Source organism: Sander lucioperca, chromosome 3, assembly GCF_008315115.2.
Source record: "Sander lucioperca isolate FBNREF2018 chromosome 3, SLUC_FBN_1.2, whole genome shotgun sequence".
NCBI classification, from domain to species: Eukaryota; Metazoa; Chordata; class Actinopteri; order Perciformes; family Percidae; genus Sander; species Sander lucioperca.
In genome coordinates, this window is record NC_050175.1 from 9,490,174 (window position 1) to 9,505,666 (window position 15,493).

Consider the following 15,493-nt stretch of genomic DNA (forward strand, 5'->3'; position numbering starts at 1 on the left):
ACCAGTCTGTGATTTAATCAACATCCTCTGATCTGATAATTATTCTATTAGTCCAAATAATTTATAATTTCTGCTTTTTTTTTCTAACTCAAAAATTAGGTATAATGTTATTAAAAATAGGGTTATTTACCATGAATAACAAAAGCGTTGAAAAGAGGGACAAAAACTTAGCGCCAAAAGCATAGAAAAAGTGACACAAATGTCAGAAAAAGTTAAAAAAAAAGTGCATTTTTCAATTTTGACCCAGAATGACAGGTTCACGGACGATGGTGAAGACAACACAAGGGTTAAGGATATTGTAGGCTATGGGGAATTTGGGACACTAAACTGCACGTGTACCAAAATAAGGTATAATAAAGACTGTGACAGAACAAATTACCCAGTTTAAATTCGTAATATGATGAGAGGGTGAGTAGTAGCACCTACTATTGCGACACGGTTATTATGAGTAATGGGCCTGTGCCCAGTGAAGCCAAATGACAAACTATACTAACGTTACACCCCATTTCCATAAATAGCTGACCCACTCAGTGTCACAGTGTGTGCACGCTTAAAATACTGAACATGTTCAATGACATTAGTAACAGGCTAATAATGTGACTCAGACACATTAGCGATGTAAGCTTATTGTAAGTCAAAAGACGCACACACGCCTCTGTTTGTGGACAGGTGGCAACCCCGGATACCAAACCAGGTGACAAAAACAAGAAGGAGAAGAAGCAGGATAAAGGACAAGGAAACGGAGCTGTGAAAGAGGTGATTATTATTCATATTTTAAAAAAAGTTTTAAAGGGCATTATCCTGCTCCCTCTGTTCACTCAACAGAAACAACAACGTACACAATTTCAAGTTATCATGGACAACAAAGAATGTTTTCACCATAGCCACTGCCTTTCACACAACTTGAACAGTGAACTATTAAAGGTGCTGTAGGTAGGATTGGGAAGATCCAGGACTTGGCCAAAACATTTGAATATCAACAACTTCTCCGTCCTTCCCCCCTTTTCTGCTAAAGCCCAAAACAGTCTCCTAAGCCCCTCCCCCTACAAGGGAGAATGAATGCGTGTGCATGAGCAGTGATCGACACACAGTTAGACACCCCCCCTGGCCCTGATTGGTGCATCTGAAGAGGGAGCTGTGGATTTTTGCAAATTGCACTACAGGCTGTAGGTGTTGCCAGAGGAGCCAGAGTTTTTCTAAATTACCTGCTTGTAGTTCTACTGGAACATAGGGTCAGTTTCAGCAAATATGACAGAAAGTTAATTTTATAAGTCTTACCTACTGCACCTTTAATACTCTGATGGTTTGTATGACAAAACAACATGCAAAGCTCTGGTGATGCTTTAATTTTTTTCCTAACTGTATATACAAAAGTAAAGCAATTTCTTGACTTTGGTTGCTTTTTTAAAAATATTTTCCACTGTAGCAGAAGTCGTTGCCTGGATACGTTGCTGAGCGTCTCAGCCTCTACGAGGAGCTGAAGAGGGAGAGTGATTCCCTGCTGGCAAAGAGAGCTGCTGACAGCAAGCCCATTACCGTGGAGTTGCCAGACGGACGTAAGGTGGCGGGCAAAGCTTGGGTCACCACACCATACCAGTTGGCTTGTGATATCAGGTTAGTATTGAAACAGCTGGCCAGATCCACTATTTTGTATCTTCAATGTATTGCTGCCAGTATGATCAAATCATTATTTATTTACCAATAAAACACTAAATTGTCTGAAGCAGACGTCTTAGAGGGAGAATCGACTCTCTGTTTCCCACTTGACTTTTTCCCCAATATTGTTCTTAATTGTCCTTTTCATTCAGTCAACGATGGAAATAACTCACATTTCAATAAGTCCAAATTGGACACTTTCAAAATTTGGCATTTCTGAGGCAATTATCTTGCACTTGATCTTTCAGCCAGGGCCTGGCTGACAACGCTGTGATTTCTCGGGTGAATGGGGAGCTTTGGGACCTGGACAGACCACTCGAGCGGGACTGCTCTCTTGAGATTTTGCGCTTTGACAATGAGGATGCTCAGGCTGTGAGTACATCAAACTTTTAAACTGATTATTGAAAACCCATTTCAATACATGGCTAGTGGCTACAGAGGAAAACCTCAGATGTATTTTGTTGTACACCAATATCTGTGATCTGCCAATCTTTTGATTTGCTATAGTCATTGAATTCATTGTTCTTTTTTGTCAAGAATTAATGTATATACATCACCACCTTGTGTCCTAGGTGTATTGGCACTCCAGTGCCCACATTTTGGGGGAGGCAATGGAGCACTTTTATGGAGGATGTTTGTGTTATGGACCCCCCATTGAGAATGGTTTCTATTATGACATGTTCCTGGATGGACAGAAGTAAGCAAGTGTTTTTCACTATCAGTGTTTTCTCTGCTGTGGCCAAATTTTCATATCTATTTTAATTCATCTGGAATATTGTAATATTCAGACATGGATTCTAGTCTTAAAAAAGTTGATACATTCCAGTATTTATCATTGATTCCCTGCTTTGCAAATTAGTTGTTGATGGTTTTGCTTTCTTTGAGAGAGACTGTCTTTTCCTTTTTTAAAAAGTGAAACACGATCATTCGCTATGTCAAAAACTATTGGGCAACTACAGAAACATCATGATACTTGTCAGAACAGCACTGACCATGTTTGCTGTTTCCAGGGGAGTGTCCAGCACTGAATTTGGGGATCTGGAGACTTTGTGTAAGGCTGTGGTGAAGGAAAAACAGCCATTTGAGAGGCTTGAGATCAGCAAGGAGACTCTGTTGAAGATGTTTAAGGTGAGAGAGCACAGCCTTCTGCTGAGATACTCTGCTTGTGTGAATTAAGATTTAATGAAGGCATATTTGTTGTCCAGTTTTTGTAAAGTTCAAAACTGGAAATATGTGAGGGGCTAATTGTCCTTTTGTTGCAACTGTTTCATGAACTGATGAGTAAAATGTTCACTAGCCATAAACTGACCAAGCCTGGTTTATACAGTCTTGCCTAGTTGTATTGTTATTATTTGCATGTATGGAATTTGGCACATTTGGTTTTCTGCATGCGTGCATGGATTATTCCTCTGCCCAGGATAACTTTTAACTAACCCAAGGTGTTTGTATCTTTCAGTACAACAAATTCAAGTGCCGCATTCTGAATGAGAAAGTCAGCACCCCCACTACTACAGTCTACAGGTATGTTGCTTATTAGAAAGAAGAAGAATTATGAACTGGATCTTTTTTATTTCGCCGAGGATGTGCCAGTTATTTTTGGGTCGTTTTAAAGCAAACTGTACTAAACTGTAATTTATGAATCCTGATTAGATGTGGGCCCTTGATTGACTTGTGCAGAGGTCCCCATGTCAGACATACAGGCAAGATCAAGGCCATGAAGATCTACAAGGTATGTGGAAGTCCAAAATCCACAAGCCCCAAACCAATGAATGCTGTTCTCCAGATAATTTTTTTTTCAAATGTTGTCATCTTTCAACTTAGTTTGTCCAGTTTATAGCTCCTTTATCGTCTGTAATGTTGTGCTAACGTGTAAATATTTCTCTTTTCTACCTCTGTCATCAGAACTCTTCAACCTACTGGGAGGGCCGCTCTGACATGGAGACTTTACAGAGGATCTATGGGATTTCCTTCCCAGACTCAAAGATGCTGAAGGAGTGGGAACGTTTCCAGGAGGAGGCCAAGAATCGAGACCATCGCAAGATTGGCAAAGTGAGTCACTGTAGGCAGTCAAGTACAAGCCCACCCAGCTGGCTGTGGCCTAAAACTGCCGACTGAAATCCAGTTCAGAGTGAATTTTGATTCTTAATTGTATAATATGATGGCTGACGCATCTCCTTTGAGGTCTCTTTAGGAGTTTTTCCTCATGAGAGTCTGTTTGTGGTTTTATGGATGTGGTGAAACCCTGAAACGAACCTGGATCACAGTTTCCAGGGAAACATTAACTGTAAAGATGCATGCAACAATATACAAACAAAATACAACATTACGCAGAGGTTAGGAATGGTCAAACCGTTGCTCATCATTGCTGCTTTATACCGGCTGAGGGCGCTGTGTTTCCTCATATTGGCACATTTGGGAGCACTGTGAGTCATCTGAGCACCCCAGCTGGTTTCCCAGCCTCAGAGACACAGACGCCAGCACCTTAATCAGCACTGATAACAACACAGATCCATATTACACCCCAGAGTCAAGATATTGCTGTAGAAGCCAGTTGGAGGGAGGTGACAAAAGTAACATGTTGTTTTAAAGATGGTTCCCTGTGGCATGATCCTAAGCTGACTTTTATCATTTGCATAGTGGGTCATGAAAGCCCGTTTTGAAACACTGTAGTACCTAATGGTAAAAAAAAATCCCATCAGGTGCATCAGCAGTGATTTGCGTCTGTCTCTCACATCGATTTAATAAAATTGATCAAACATGTTGTACCTCGCCAGTTTAAAACATATCTCCAGAGGGGTGTTTCATAAAGCAAGATTACTGTTAAAACCATGCTTATTTGTTTGGAGAAATTCTGTTTCGTAGCCATAACTACGATGGGATGTAAAGATGCAAAGAGGTGAGGTGAGGGCTGTTATAAAGTCACGTACAAGGAGACTATTTGTATCGATGCTGTTGAAATGAATGCGGTTTACCGTCACAGGGTAATTACGGAAATCCCAGGACCTGCTGACACTGTTTATACTAATGTCTTTTAGTCTTTAAAATGGGGGGAAGTGAATAAGATAACAGCTGTTTGTCCTGCTTTCCAGCTAGCAGGGCTCCCTGGTTCCTTAACTCTGAGTCCATTGACCTTTTTTTTTTTTTTTCTTCAGCAGTCAGTCTGCTATGTAATGATTGGATAAATCCCCTACTGTGTAAGGAGGTGTTTCTTCCTGGCTGTATCTGCAGTTAATACGAATATGTGTAGTCATTAAAAAGTCTTCTTTATCTGCTTCATAGGATCAGGAGCTGTTCTTCTTCCATGATCTCAGCCCTGGCAGTTGTTTCTTCATGCCACGCGGAGCCTACATCTACAATACACTCACCGAGTTCATCAGGGTAGGAGTGGTGGCGACCCAACGCCGACCAGTGCCTCTTTTATTTACACTATATTTGTCAAGTTTCATTCCAAACTACGAAGGCCTTCAGATAAAGACCCCCTTCTTTTTCAAATTTGTTTATTAGGATAAACCCCTTGAGATGTATCATCTCGTTTTCGAGGGGCTCCCAACTTATAACAATAATTACATAACGACAGAGAAGTGAAAAATCTGAACAAAACAAAAAACAAACACAACAAACAAAAACAACACCTGCATATGTTCATCAATACATTACAACCACCAAAAGGCCAAGATGGCCAATAGTAAGTAAATAAGTAAACCGTAGAGTATGAGTGAATTTCTAACTACAGTCAAATATAAACATTAATTATGAACAGTAGATATAAAAATAGCATGCATCTTTAATAACAGAGGCAGTTTATCTTAAAGTGAGCAGACAGGGCATGTTTAAACAAACCAAGTAAAGAAATTGATCTTATTTCCACAGATTATTCCAATCTTTTAATAGAGTTTCTGTTTAAACATTGAAAAAAAAAAAGATTAAAATAATATTCATTTGCATATATTATCTCATTACTATAGCCAAAATGAGTAAGTACAGCTTAGAAAGACGTGAATGATGTATAATTGTATGTTTTACATCCTCCAGGATGCTCAAGAGGCAATGTGTTCATTATGTTGTTTTCAAATTGTTACAAAATATTTTTTTTCACCTCAACATAGCAAGCTTTTTTTTTTTTTTTTTTTAGTGATGCAGCAAAACATGTCTTTATCATAATAAGCTTTGGTTAAATATTTATTTTGGGATCTCAATTAAAGACATTCTGTTAGGATCACTGAACAACAATTTATACAAAATCCACAAACATCATTAAAAGTGTGTTTATCGTTTTCAAGAGGCACTCCAAAGATGCTGAAACACAAAAAGGCTTAAAACCACTCTCGACCCTACTCCACGAGGCTCAGGATATGCTTAACTTGCAGTGGTTTCCAGCTCATTGACATGCAGCCCACTAACTCTTAACTTTTGCAAAACATGCAATCACCAAGGAGCTGGAAGATAAGCTGTGAGTGCAATAGTGACCTGAATATTTTAGTTTCGCTCAGTCAGTTTAAATTTTGCTCCGAGCCCCAGAAAAGCTCTGGCCAGTCCTGACTGCTGTATAAAGTCTGAATTACGCCGTGAGTTTTTCAGTCGAGCATCACATAATGTGACAAACTGAAGTCAGATTTGTGTCCGACCCAAAATTTTTTTCAAGATTTTCAAATTGTGGTCACAATGAGCTTGTCAGCAGCAAAGCAATCTTCAGGTAATTTTTCTTGTTTAGTTTAAAGATAGTCTATATCGACGACGGTTCATTCAGGGGATTGCTCTGGTGCCGCCGGAAGAGCTGCCGGATGTCCCTCACCTTCCGCTTTCTTTATGTTGGCATTTTAAACTCCAGTGGATTCATGAGAACTATGGTTAACTGCTCCTCAGATCTCTGCAGGGTAGCTAGACCATCTGTCCAATCTGAGTTTTCTGTTGCACGACTAAAACAACCTTTGAACAAGCACGTTCCACCAAAACGAGGAACCGTTATTGCGTTCAGCGCTCAGCGCCACCCAAGACAATTGTGATCTGTTTAAAGAAATGCCAACAAACCAGAGCACGTTCTCCTATCCAGGAATGCTGTGTGGACTAGCCAGACCTTCCTCCGCAGCGCTGTGGAGGAAGGTCTGGCAATGCGAGACTAGTTTAAAGACAAATTACTAGTGTTTGGAAAGCCACCAAATTGCCACATTTCAGTTAAGAGCAGACCAAAGTTGAGCAAACTTTAGTGTGACTGTACAGGAACTTGTCTCTGTGACGTATCTGCAAAGATGTGTTGACATCTTGAAAACTTTCACAGCACACGCCAACACACCGGACCAAGCCAAGGAGACCTCACATACATTGCACAGAAACGGTGCAAGATCATTATCACGTCTTGAGCATGCATGCATGATATTTTTTTTAAGCTCCTTCCTGTTTCATATTCACAGTTCCACATATTCATGGTTGAAATCCTTCCAGTAACAACAGTTTTCTACTGGTGACTGCTAAACAGCTCAACTGGACATTAAAATGTTTTTCTTAAGGAAAACAAACACCCACAGGATCAGATTTCCATTGCAGTAGTTGGAGAGCCGGGCCAGAAGTCATGATTTTAAAAAAAAAAAAAAAAAAAACCTGTGCAGTCCATCTGGCGAGTGGAGCTTGTTTATGTTTTGTTGTTTTTCTAGGATGAGTACTGGAGAAGAGGCTTTCAGGAAGTAGCCTCCCCCAACATCTATAACAGCAAACTGTGGGAGACATCTGGCCACTGGCAACACTACAGCGAAAACATGTTCTCCTTCCCCGTGGAAGACGACATCTTTGCACTCAAGCCCATGAACTGCCCCGGACACTGGTCTGTTTACTATTGTTGTAAATCAAACTGTACATACAGTATTTAAAAGTGTGTCAGAGTCATTTGATTTCCTGCTCCCCTGGTTGTCCTGTAGTCTGATGTTCAGCCACAGGCCTCGCTCGTGGAGGGAGCTTCCTCTGAGGCTGGCAGATTTCGGGGTACTCCACAGAAATGAGCTGTCAGGAACACTAACTGGGCTGACCAGAGTGCGGCGTTTCCAGCAGGATGACGCTCACATTTTCTGCACCATGGATCAGGTGACCACGTTGTTTTACAAGCGGGGCAATTTTTAGGTCTTTGAACATGTAAAAAGCAGTTTAGAAAAAAACGAGTTATAACTTATTATGAGTCATTTCCTAAATTTTGAGTCTTCTGCATTTCTTTTTTTTTTTTTCTCTACAGATCGAGTCCGAGATGAAGGGCTGTCTGGACTTCCTCCGCTGTGTTTACGATGTGTTCGGATTCTCCTTCCAGCTGTACCTCTCCACTCGTCCAGAGAAGTATCTGGGTGACATCGCCGTGTGGAACCAGGCTGAAAAGGTAAACTGCGTCGTGCATCGCAGTGATGATTTATGGTAGAAAATTCAATCTAGGTACCAGATGAACTCTGGTTGATACTCCGCTTAAGATCTGACTTTGTCTTCCAGGTATGAGACCCTGCTTTGGTGTAAACCTGTTTGAGTCATGACTCACTCAAATCTTTCACCCATGTCTTTAAATTAACTCATGAGTCGCGAGTCTCTATCATTAACTCGGATCAGTTGAGTCCTACTACAAGTCAATCTAAAATGATAACAGCGCCACACACAAACCTCTTGCAACATTAGCTACTACTAGTCCTAGCCATCTTAGCTGGCAAAAGCTTTATAACTTACAATTTCGTAGGCAACCACAACTCCACAAGTCAACTCAAGCAACTGAGTGAGCAGAGAGACAGTCCGAGACAGGTTATAGGAACTTCCCGACCCGCAGACTCAGAGCTGGAAACATTGCAAGCTCGCAGACCACGGGACTCACTCGATGACTCATGATGACTCATGAGTCTTCAAGTCAGTCAGTCAGTCACACCTTTCAGCCGGCTACGTTGTCATGAGTGGATCTGTAGAGCGAGTGAAGTCTCTCCTCGAGCCGGGGTGAAAAGCAAATCCACAACAAAAGCCATTCTTTCACTTCTGAAATAACATACAATGTTCTGCACGTAGCCTAGGCCTACTGTAGGTTTGGTGTATAAATGTAGTATATTAAAATGCAATCAGGTCGAGCAGACAGTCCGAAACATTGCAAGCTCGCCTCGACTCGCAGACCGTGGGAGTCATGAGTCGTGAGTTCTCGAGTGAGCACGAATCAGCCGGCTACGTTGTCATGAGTGGATCTGTAGCGGACGAGCGAGTGAAGTCTCTCCTCGAGTCAGGGTGAAAAGCAAATCCACAACAAAAGCCATTATTTCACTTCTGAAATAACATGCTTATAGGTTTGGTGTATAGATGTAGCATATCAAAATTAGGTCGATCGATTTAAAAAAGAAAAAAAAAAGAAAAGAAAAATGTTTTACTAATATTCGCTGCGGCCGTTTCTCCGTTCCTGTTTCTATGTCTACATTGTCTACATTGAAAGCCTATATATCAGATCTGAAATAGTGAGTCTGCACCGAGTTAATCCACAGAACGTCCTACTACGTTACGTTAGTGGTTAGAGACAATGGGCTAGGACTGAGTTTCCTTGGCAATTTAGCAATACTGACTCAAGTGACAGTATTATACATTACCTACAATTCCAATGGGCTACCCCAGCCAAATCAAAGCCATTAATTTAGAAATTAAAGCAATAGGCCTTTTAAATACAACTCGATTACGTTTAGATATTGGTAGTTTGTGGTCCAGCTGCGATACTCGGAGCGAAATGACGTAATTGATGTATAGAGATGGTCCTTGATAAAGAGCCTTAGAATTTGATACTAAAACTCTCTATCTCAATCTCTCAAGTTTAGAGACCAAAGCCGTTGTTGTTGCATGTAGTACGTCTGTCAGCACCGAGACTGTAAGCCAGCTTGGGAAGCTACCTACATTTTTCGATTGTTTAATGCAAAGACGTTTTACTTCATAGTTTTTTAAGCTTTGACATCAAACTCATTTAATGGCCTTTGGCATAATGCAGATAATAGGCTACTTGCTCGCTTGTCTGTTTGAAGACAGCTATGGAGGCCATTGGATCTGTAACCTATAGTCTTACTATGTGTAATACCCTAATCTTTGAATACAGAAAAAAGCATATAGGTCTTGCACTATAAGACCCGACGTCTCACTTCATGTCTAAACAGTTTAAAATGAGGGTAATAGGCAGGCTATTAACTTCACAGGAGATAAAAGAAAGGCTTCAGCGCTGCGGGGGAAAGGGCAGTGCAAAATATGCGCCACTTTGAGCCTGCAATCAAGTGCCTGTTTTTAACAGAAACATTTAACTAACAATGATTAGTTGTTGGCGATATTATGATCCCGGAGATGTCTGTATAGTTTCGCTTGAACAGCAGTGTCCAAAAGCGCTGCGTAATTATTTATTCACTTTCCACCACTCTCCAGCATGCCACGCACATATGCTGAATGTATTTATGTAGGCTATTAAAAGATATTGCTCCTGGTAATAAAATAAAATCCCTTCAGGAGTAGTTCAAGAAACCTTATTGAAATCAACCCACTGCATGTAGCCTACTGATGAAATGCTTTATCTGGAGGTTTTAGTTTTTTTTGTGGGTTCTTGCGCGCCTGTTGACCCTTTTTTTTTTATATTTTTTGTTCTGTTCCCATCATTCTTTTGGGCATCTTGCACTAATAAAATGATAAATGGGGGGGATGTGTGTTTTTTTTGTCTGACGTTTTGCACTTTGATTAAGACACACCATTTCAACTGCAATTTGTTTTCAATTTATATAGAATAAAAAAATCTGGAAGTTGTTATTCCAACTGGGTGGGCGAATAATAGGTTAAATGATGAGGCTCCAGGAGTAGTATCAGATCTGTGAGTCATTGTGAAGTTCCTTGAATTTCTGTAGGAGGTGTGTTGTCAATGAAAAATTGCTCATTTGTTTGACTTATTTTCTATCATGAATGTTGCACAGTGGGAAATTACATTATTAAGGGCATCACTTACAATGTAAATGCAGAATTGCATCAGGCAGTGCAAACTGAACTGTGTGTTCTGTACTTAATCTTGTACTGCAGTTTGACTTGACCTGCTTCACAGTAATTGCTTTTAATTATTTAGATCTAACGTGTATGTTTATGTAACTCCCATGTTTGACAGCAACTGGAGAACAGCCTGAATGAGTTTGGGGAGCCATGGAAACTCAACCCTGGAGACGGTGCTTTTTATGGACCTAAGGTCAGAACATTTGATATTCCCTGGCAAACGCCAGATCATTTCAATTTTTCAAGTTGTGTAAAGTCCTGTGCTCCTTTCTGTGCTGCTACAGATTGACATTAAGATCAAAGATGCAATTGGACGTTACCACCAGTGTGCAACCATTCAGCTGGACTTCCAGCTGCCTATCCGCTTCAACCTGACATTTGTGGGGTGAGTCACCTAATCAAAACATTGAGACACTGCTGAGGTTGTGTGCTTTACTGCACCTAGGGCTATACAGTATGTTTCACACATTTCACAGGAACCCGCAATATTCTCTCTGATGCAATGTCTTACAGGAAGGATGGGGATGACAAAGCCCGACCAGTCATCATCCACCGTGCCATCTTGGGCTCAGTGGAGAGGATGATTGCCATTCTCACAGAGAACTATGCAGGCAAATGGTGAGGTGCTTTCTGGTTGCTGTTGCATTTAAGAGCTTCAATTAAAACAAAACAATTTATTAAATTAAAAAAAATAAAAATAAAAAAACATAATCCACGATGCCCACGATGCTTTGATCAGTCCATATTCAGTATTCAGTAATGTTTCAGAAGATAAATCAGTCATCATTATTCTAGATATTTTGTGTTGCAATACAATTTTTAGGGTGGTTATAAGTAATGTGCCATGTTAACTATATGCTCTGTATTGTTAGTAACATTTTAACCACAATAGAGAGGCGAAGTCCCTCCCCCTTCCGGTGGACCTCATGGGACCTTACTTCGGAAAAAATATGAATGGTAGTGAACGGGGAGAGGCAAATTATTTTTTGATCCCGTTTGAATTGAGCCATGGATTACAAATATGATGTTCGTCAATTTAAAAGATAATCTTTCAACCGAAGAAAGTCTCGGTTAGCCGTAGGTTTGTCATATGACCACTTAGTTTTGTGTGAAACCGCTCAGTTGAACTACATCTCTGGTCTCACACAAATAACGTCACCTAGCTTGATGCTCAACTTGCTCGCTAGCTAGCTTATCTTAGCTCTGTTCCACAACACATGTAACGTTATCTTACCTGATGCGTTTTATCCAGTGAAGTGTTCCGGTACGATACACACAGACATCATAGCTTCAGTGAGACGTCATCCATGCGACATTGAAGTGTGTAGTCTTTCTAATTACATATTTTCACAGTCTTATACTTCAACAGTTTAACAATAAACTGAGACTTTCTTCGGTTGAAAAATTATCTTTTAAATTGACAAACATCATATTTGTAATCCATGGCTCAATTCAAACGGGATAAAAAAAGTAATTTGGCTCTCCCCGTTCACTCCTGTTTATTTATATATATATATTTTTTTTTTTTCGAAAGATAGGTCCCATGGACCGGAAGTAGAAGGGCGTGACTTAGGCTCTCTATGTCATGCCCAGTAGTTCCTTTTTGTCAGGGAGAAATGTAGGTGGTAAAGTTATCACACCAGTATATCTTTGTGAAAATAGTTTCATTACAGTCTGTCCGTCCTTCCAACAGGCCTCTGTGGCTCTCTCCACGTCAGGTGATGTTAGTGCCTGTCAACCCTTCCTGTGAGGATTATGCGAAGAGGGTAGGTCTTCCACTTCCCCATCTTGACCACATTTAATTACAATCATATGAGTGCAGACAATAATTATCTGTGGCATTCAGATTTGCATAATGCGGAACCATAAATGTTTTTTTTTCCTCCACTTGTCAGGTGTGTAAGCAGTTTACCGAAGGTGGTTTCATGGCAGATGCTGACCTAGACTCCAGCTGTCTTCTAAACAAGAAAATCCGCAATGCTCAGTTGGCCCAATATAACTTCATTCTTGGTGAGAAAATGTACTGCCCTATGTGCAATTGGGAGCACTGACTTACCTCTGATTCCTGAACATTTTCACCCCATTTTGCTGCTCTCAGGATTGCCGGCTGCAATCACTTCAAAAGTACATTTAATTTGTTACTTCCACTGCGTGCAGTACCCCCTCAGTCGCAATAGCGACGTCACATTAAACTGCCGTGACTTCATCAACGCGACACTTGCTGAATCCTTTCGTCGACAACGATGTTTGCACTTTGTCAATTTCTTAGGGAAGTATACAACGAATTTCTGTGGGCTGCCACAGAAATTCTGTTTGTATGCCACCGTGCCAGTGATAGCCGTAGAGGCGTTATGTTGAGGATGTCCGTGTCACTGTGACCCATTTTTTGGCCATAACTCAAGTATACATACCTGAATTATGACATTTTACACATTAATTAATTTTGAATAAAATTTAAATGTAATGTATTACTTTTTATGTACATTCTGTTGTTAGAAATCACTACACACTGGCCTGAAATACACACAGGACCTATTCATGCACAAATGGAGAAATGTAAGTGGGCTGCCTCGCTACAGACGGAGCTACTGCCACCCCTACATGTATAAAAGGATAAAATGATCAAGTGATGACATTTCATACCCAAAAGGTCAAAAGTCGACTTCACTTAAACATCTTTTCTGGCCATTATTGAACGACATAACTCCGGAACAGAAGCAAAGTTTTGGTCAGATACTGAATTGGTGGCACAAATCTTGGGTGCCCACCATGAAACTGTGTGTTGTATAGAGTGTGTGTGTGTGTGTGTGTGTAGCATGCATGTTTCACAAAAAAATAGGCTTAATACTTTTTTTATTAAATTCCTTCAAATTATTCACTACATACATTATGAGTCTGGACAGACATGGACGTAAACTGTAACTTGACTGGTCGGGGGAGGCATGTAACCACAAGGCGGTAATTCTAGTTTAAAATCTGGGTTGAGTGAATAGTCACTACTCACGATAGCTTGGCAATTTTAAAAATGGCAGGTTTGTGCACCAAAAAAAGTACCAGGTACTATTTACAACTTTTGCTAACCTAACAAAAAAAAATTAGAATGTATTTTTCATCATATCTGCTTTTTAGTTTTATTAAAGTTACATTATTGTTGCATCAGAACAGAAGCACTGCAGACTTTTGAAAATCCATCTGCATTTCCAACTACAGACATTTTTTTAAAGCGTTCAAAAACCCAAACACAAATGAAATGTTTTCAAAAATGATCAGCAGAAAGAATATGTGATTTGTAGTAAATAGGCTAAAACATGAAAACAACTGCTGCTTTTAGACTCTGGGGCTGTCGGTACACAAAATTGCAATAATAATGAGTCAAAATAAAGATTCTTAATTGGTTGACTATAAAGCAAGTGGACCTCCAAGCTGGCTAACCACCCACAGTTGTTGAATTTAGCACCGCAAAGCGGGGAATGTGTTAGGGTAGCTGTATTTGTTTGTGGTGTGACTTGGCCCATGTCAAGCTGTTGTGTCTTATTGTGTCTTGGCAGTGGTCGGAGAGAAGGAGAAGATGACTAACGGCGTCAATGTGCGCACGAGGGACAACAAAGTCCACGGAGAACTGTCGGTGGCCGAGGTGCTGGCTCGACTGACCCTGCTCAAACAATGCCGCTGTCCAAACGCGGAGGAGGAGTTCTGATCAAGACCAAGAACAATCACCACAGTCAGATGAGCAGAAAAGAGACAAGTGATGGCACATGCAAAGATGGTACAGTGAAAGTGTAGTACATAGAGCAGAAATCCGACAGAGGAACTGATGAGCTGATATTCTGTAAGCAAACGATGAATAGGACTACAAAACAACTGACATGCCCACTGCTCATGTGTGAAGGGTAGAAAGGGACAAGTATGTGTACTTACTTGGTGTGGGTATTAAATGATGTCAAATGTAAGTCTATCTGAAGGGAAGTTACTTCATGATTTAAAGAAACAATGGGAAGGTAATGTGAATTTGGCACTGATTTTTCACAAAGGTATGTCTCTGTGGGGAACCCCAGAAATAAAATAAATCTATTGAATGCGAGTGTTGTTTTTTTAACTCTCTCACAACAGAAATGAGTGTTTTTACAGTAATTACATGTCATGATAAACAGCAGTATGGTTATTTTGTAGAGTACAAACCAATCAAGCTTGACACATCCTTGGATGGCTGCATGTCTCTACCTGTAATGACAGATCCTATCACTATCAGGAACATACTGTAGGTCAGACAGTGAAATGTATTTCTCCCATACTTCCTGTTCCCACAAATGTGCTCCTGGTGCTTATGAAAGGACAGTGTTCGTGTTTGTTAGTGTCGTCCACAGAATTCACACCCTGTAAACGCCAAAGTAAATGTGACATCATTACAGGAAAAACGTAAATAAATGGTTAACAGTTTATAATAAATAGATGACAGGGTTTGTAGGTGGAGCGCAGGAAGTTCTGCTGCTTGTTCTGCTGCGTTTACCGTCATGGGAAAGATCATGGGAAAGTGGGGTACAACTCTTTTCCATATATTTTGGTCTTTATTCTCATCACAATTAATTATCAAGAATTACTGTAAAGATTTTGAGGTTGATTTTTTTTTTTTTTTTTGCTGGACGGTCTATAAACGTCAATTTGCCAAGTGCTTAGATCTAATCTTGGCTAGGACGCATGTGAATGGTGGAATGTAACAAACGGTTTATGAGCAATTAATGTCAGCCAGCCAAAGACTGTTTGTTTGGTGTCAGCTGAATACTTCTTTCATGACATCTTCCACAACCCATCTTCACGGCTTTAGTTAGATGATCAAACAACC

General features: G+C 40.3%; 1 protein-coding gene across 2 annotated transcripts in view; it reads left to right on the top strand.

Moving 5' to 3' along the window:
- The window catches only part of tars3 (threonyl-tRNA synthetase 3), a 15,646-nt gene extending 912 nt beyond the window's left edge, over positions 1-14,734 (top strand). Inside the window, exons 2-19 of one of the 2 annotated variants that reach the window (XM_035999264.1) lie at positions 670-756; positions 1,430-1,614; positions 1,905-2,028; positions 2,229-2,353; positions 2,667-2,784; positions 3,113-3,177; positions 3,307-3,385; positions 3,559-3,705; positions 4,936-5,034; positions 7,305-7,471; positions 7,566-7,728; positions 7,874-8,011; positions 10,769-10,846; positions 10,938-11,038; positions 11,167-11,271; positions 12,347-12,419; positions 12,549-12,663; positions 14,202-14,734. In XM_035999264.1, coding sequence (XP_035855157.1) covers positions 670-756; positions 1,430-1,614; positions 1,905-2,028; positions 2,229-2,353; positions 2,667-2,784; positions 3,113-3,177; positions 3,307-3,385; positions 3,559-3,705; positions 4,936-5,034; positions 7,305-7,471; positions 7,566-7,728; positions 7,874-8,011; positions 10,769-10,846; positions 10,938-11,038; positions 11,167-11,271; positions 12,347-12,419; positions 12,549-12,663; positions 14,202-14,350 — 2,118 coding nt within the window. In that variant the 3' untranslated portion in view covers positions 14,351-14,734. Of the gene's footprint in view, positions 1-669; positions 757-1,426; positions 1,615-1,904; positions 2,029-2,228; positions 2,354-2,666; positions 2,785-3,112; positions 3,178-3,306; positions 3,386-3,558; positions 3,706-4,935; positions 5,035-7,304; positions 7,472-7,565; positions 7,729-7,873; positions 8,012-10,768; positions 10,847-10,937; positions 11,039-11,166; positions 11,272-12,346; positions 12,420-12,548; positions 12,664-14,201 lie in introns of both variants that reach the window. The other variant, XM_031281452.2, reaches the window with a different exon arrangement.
- Positions 14,735-15,493: the final 759 nt, after the last annotated feature.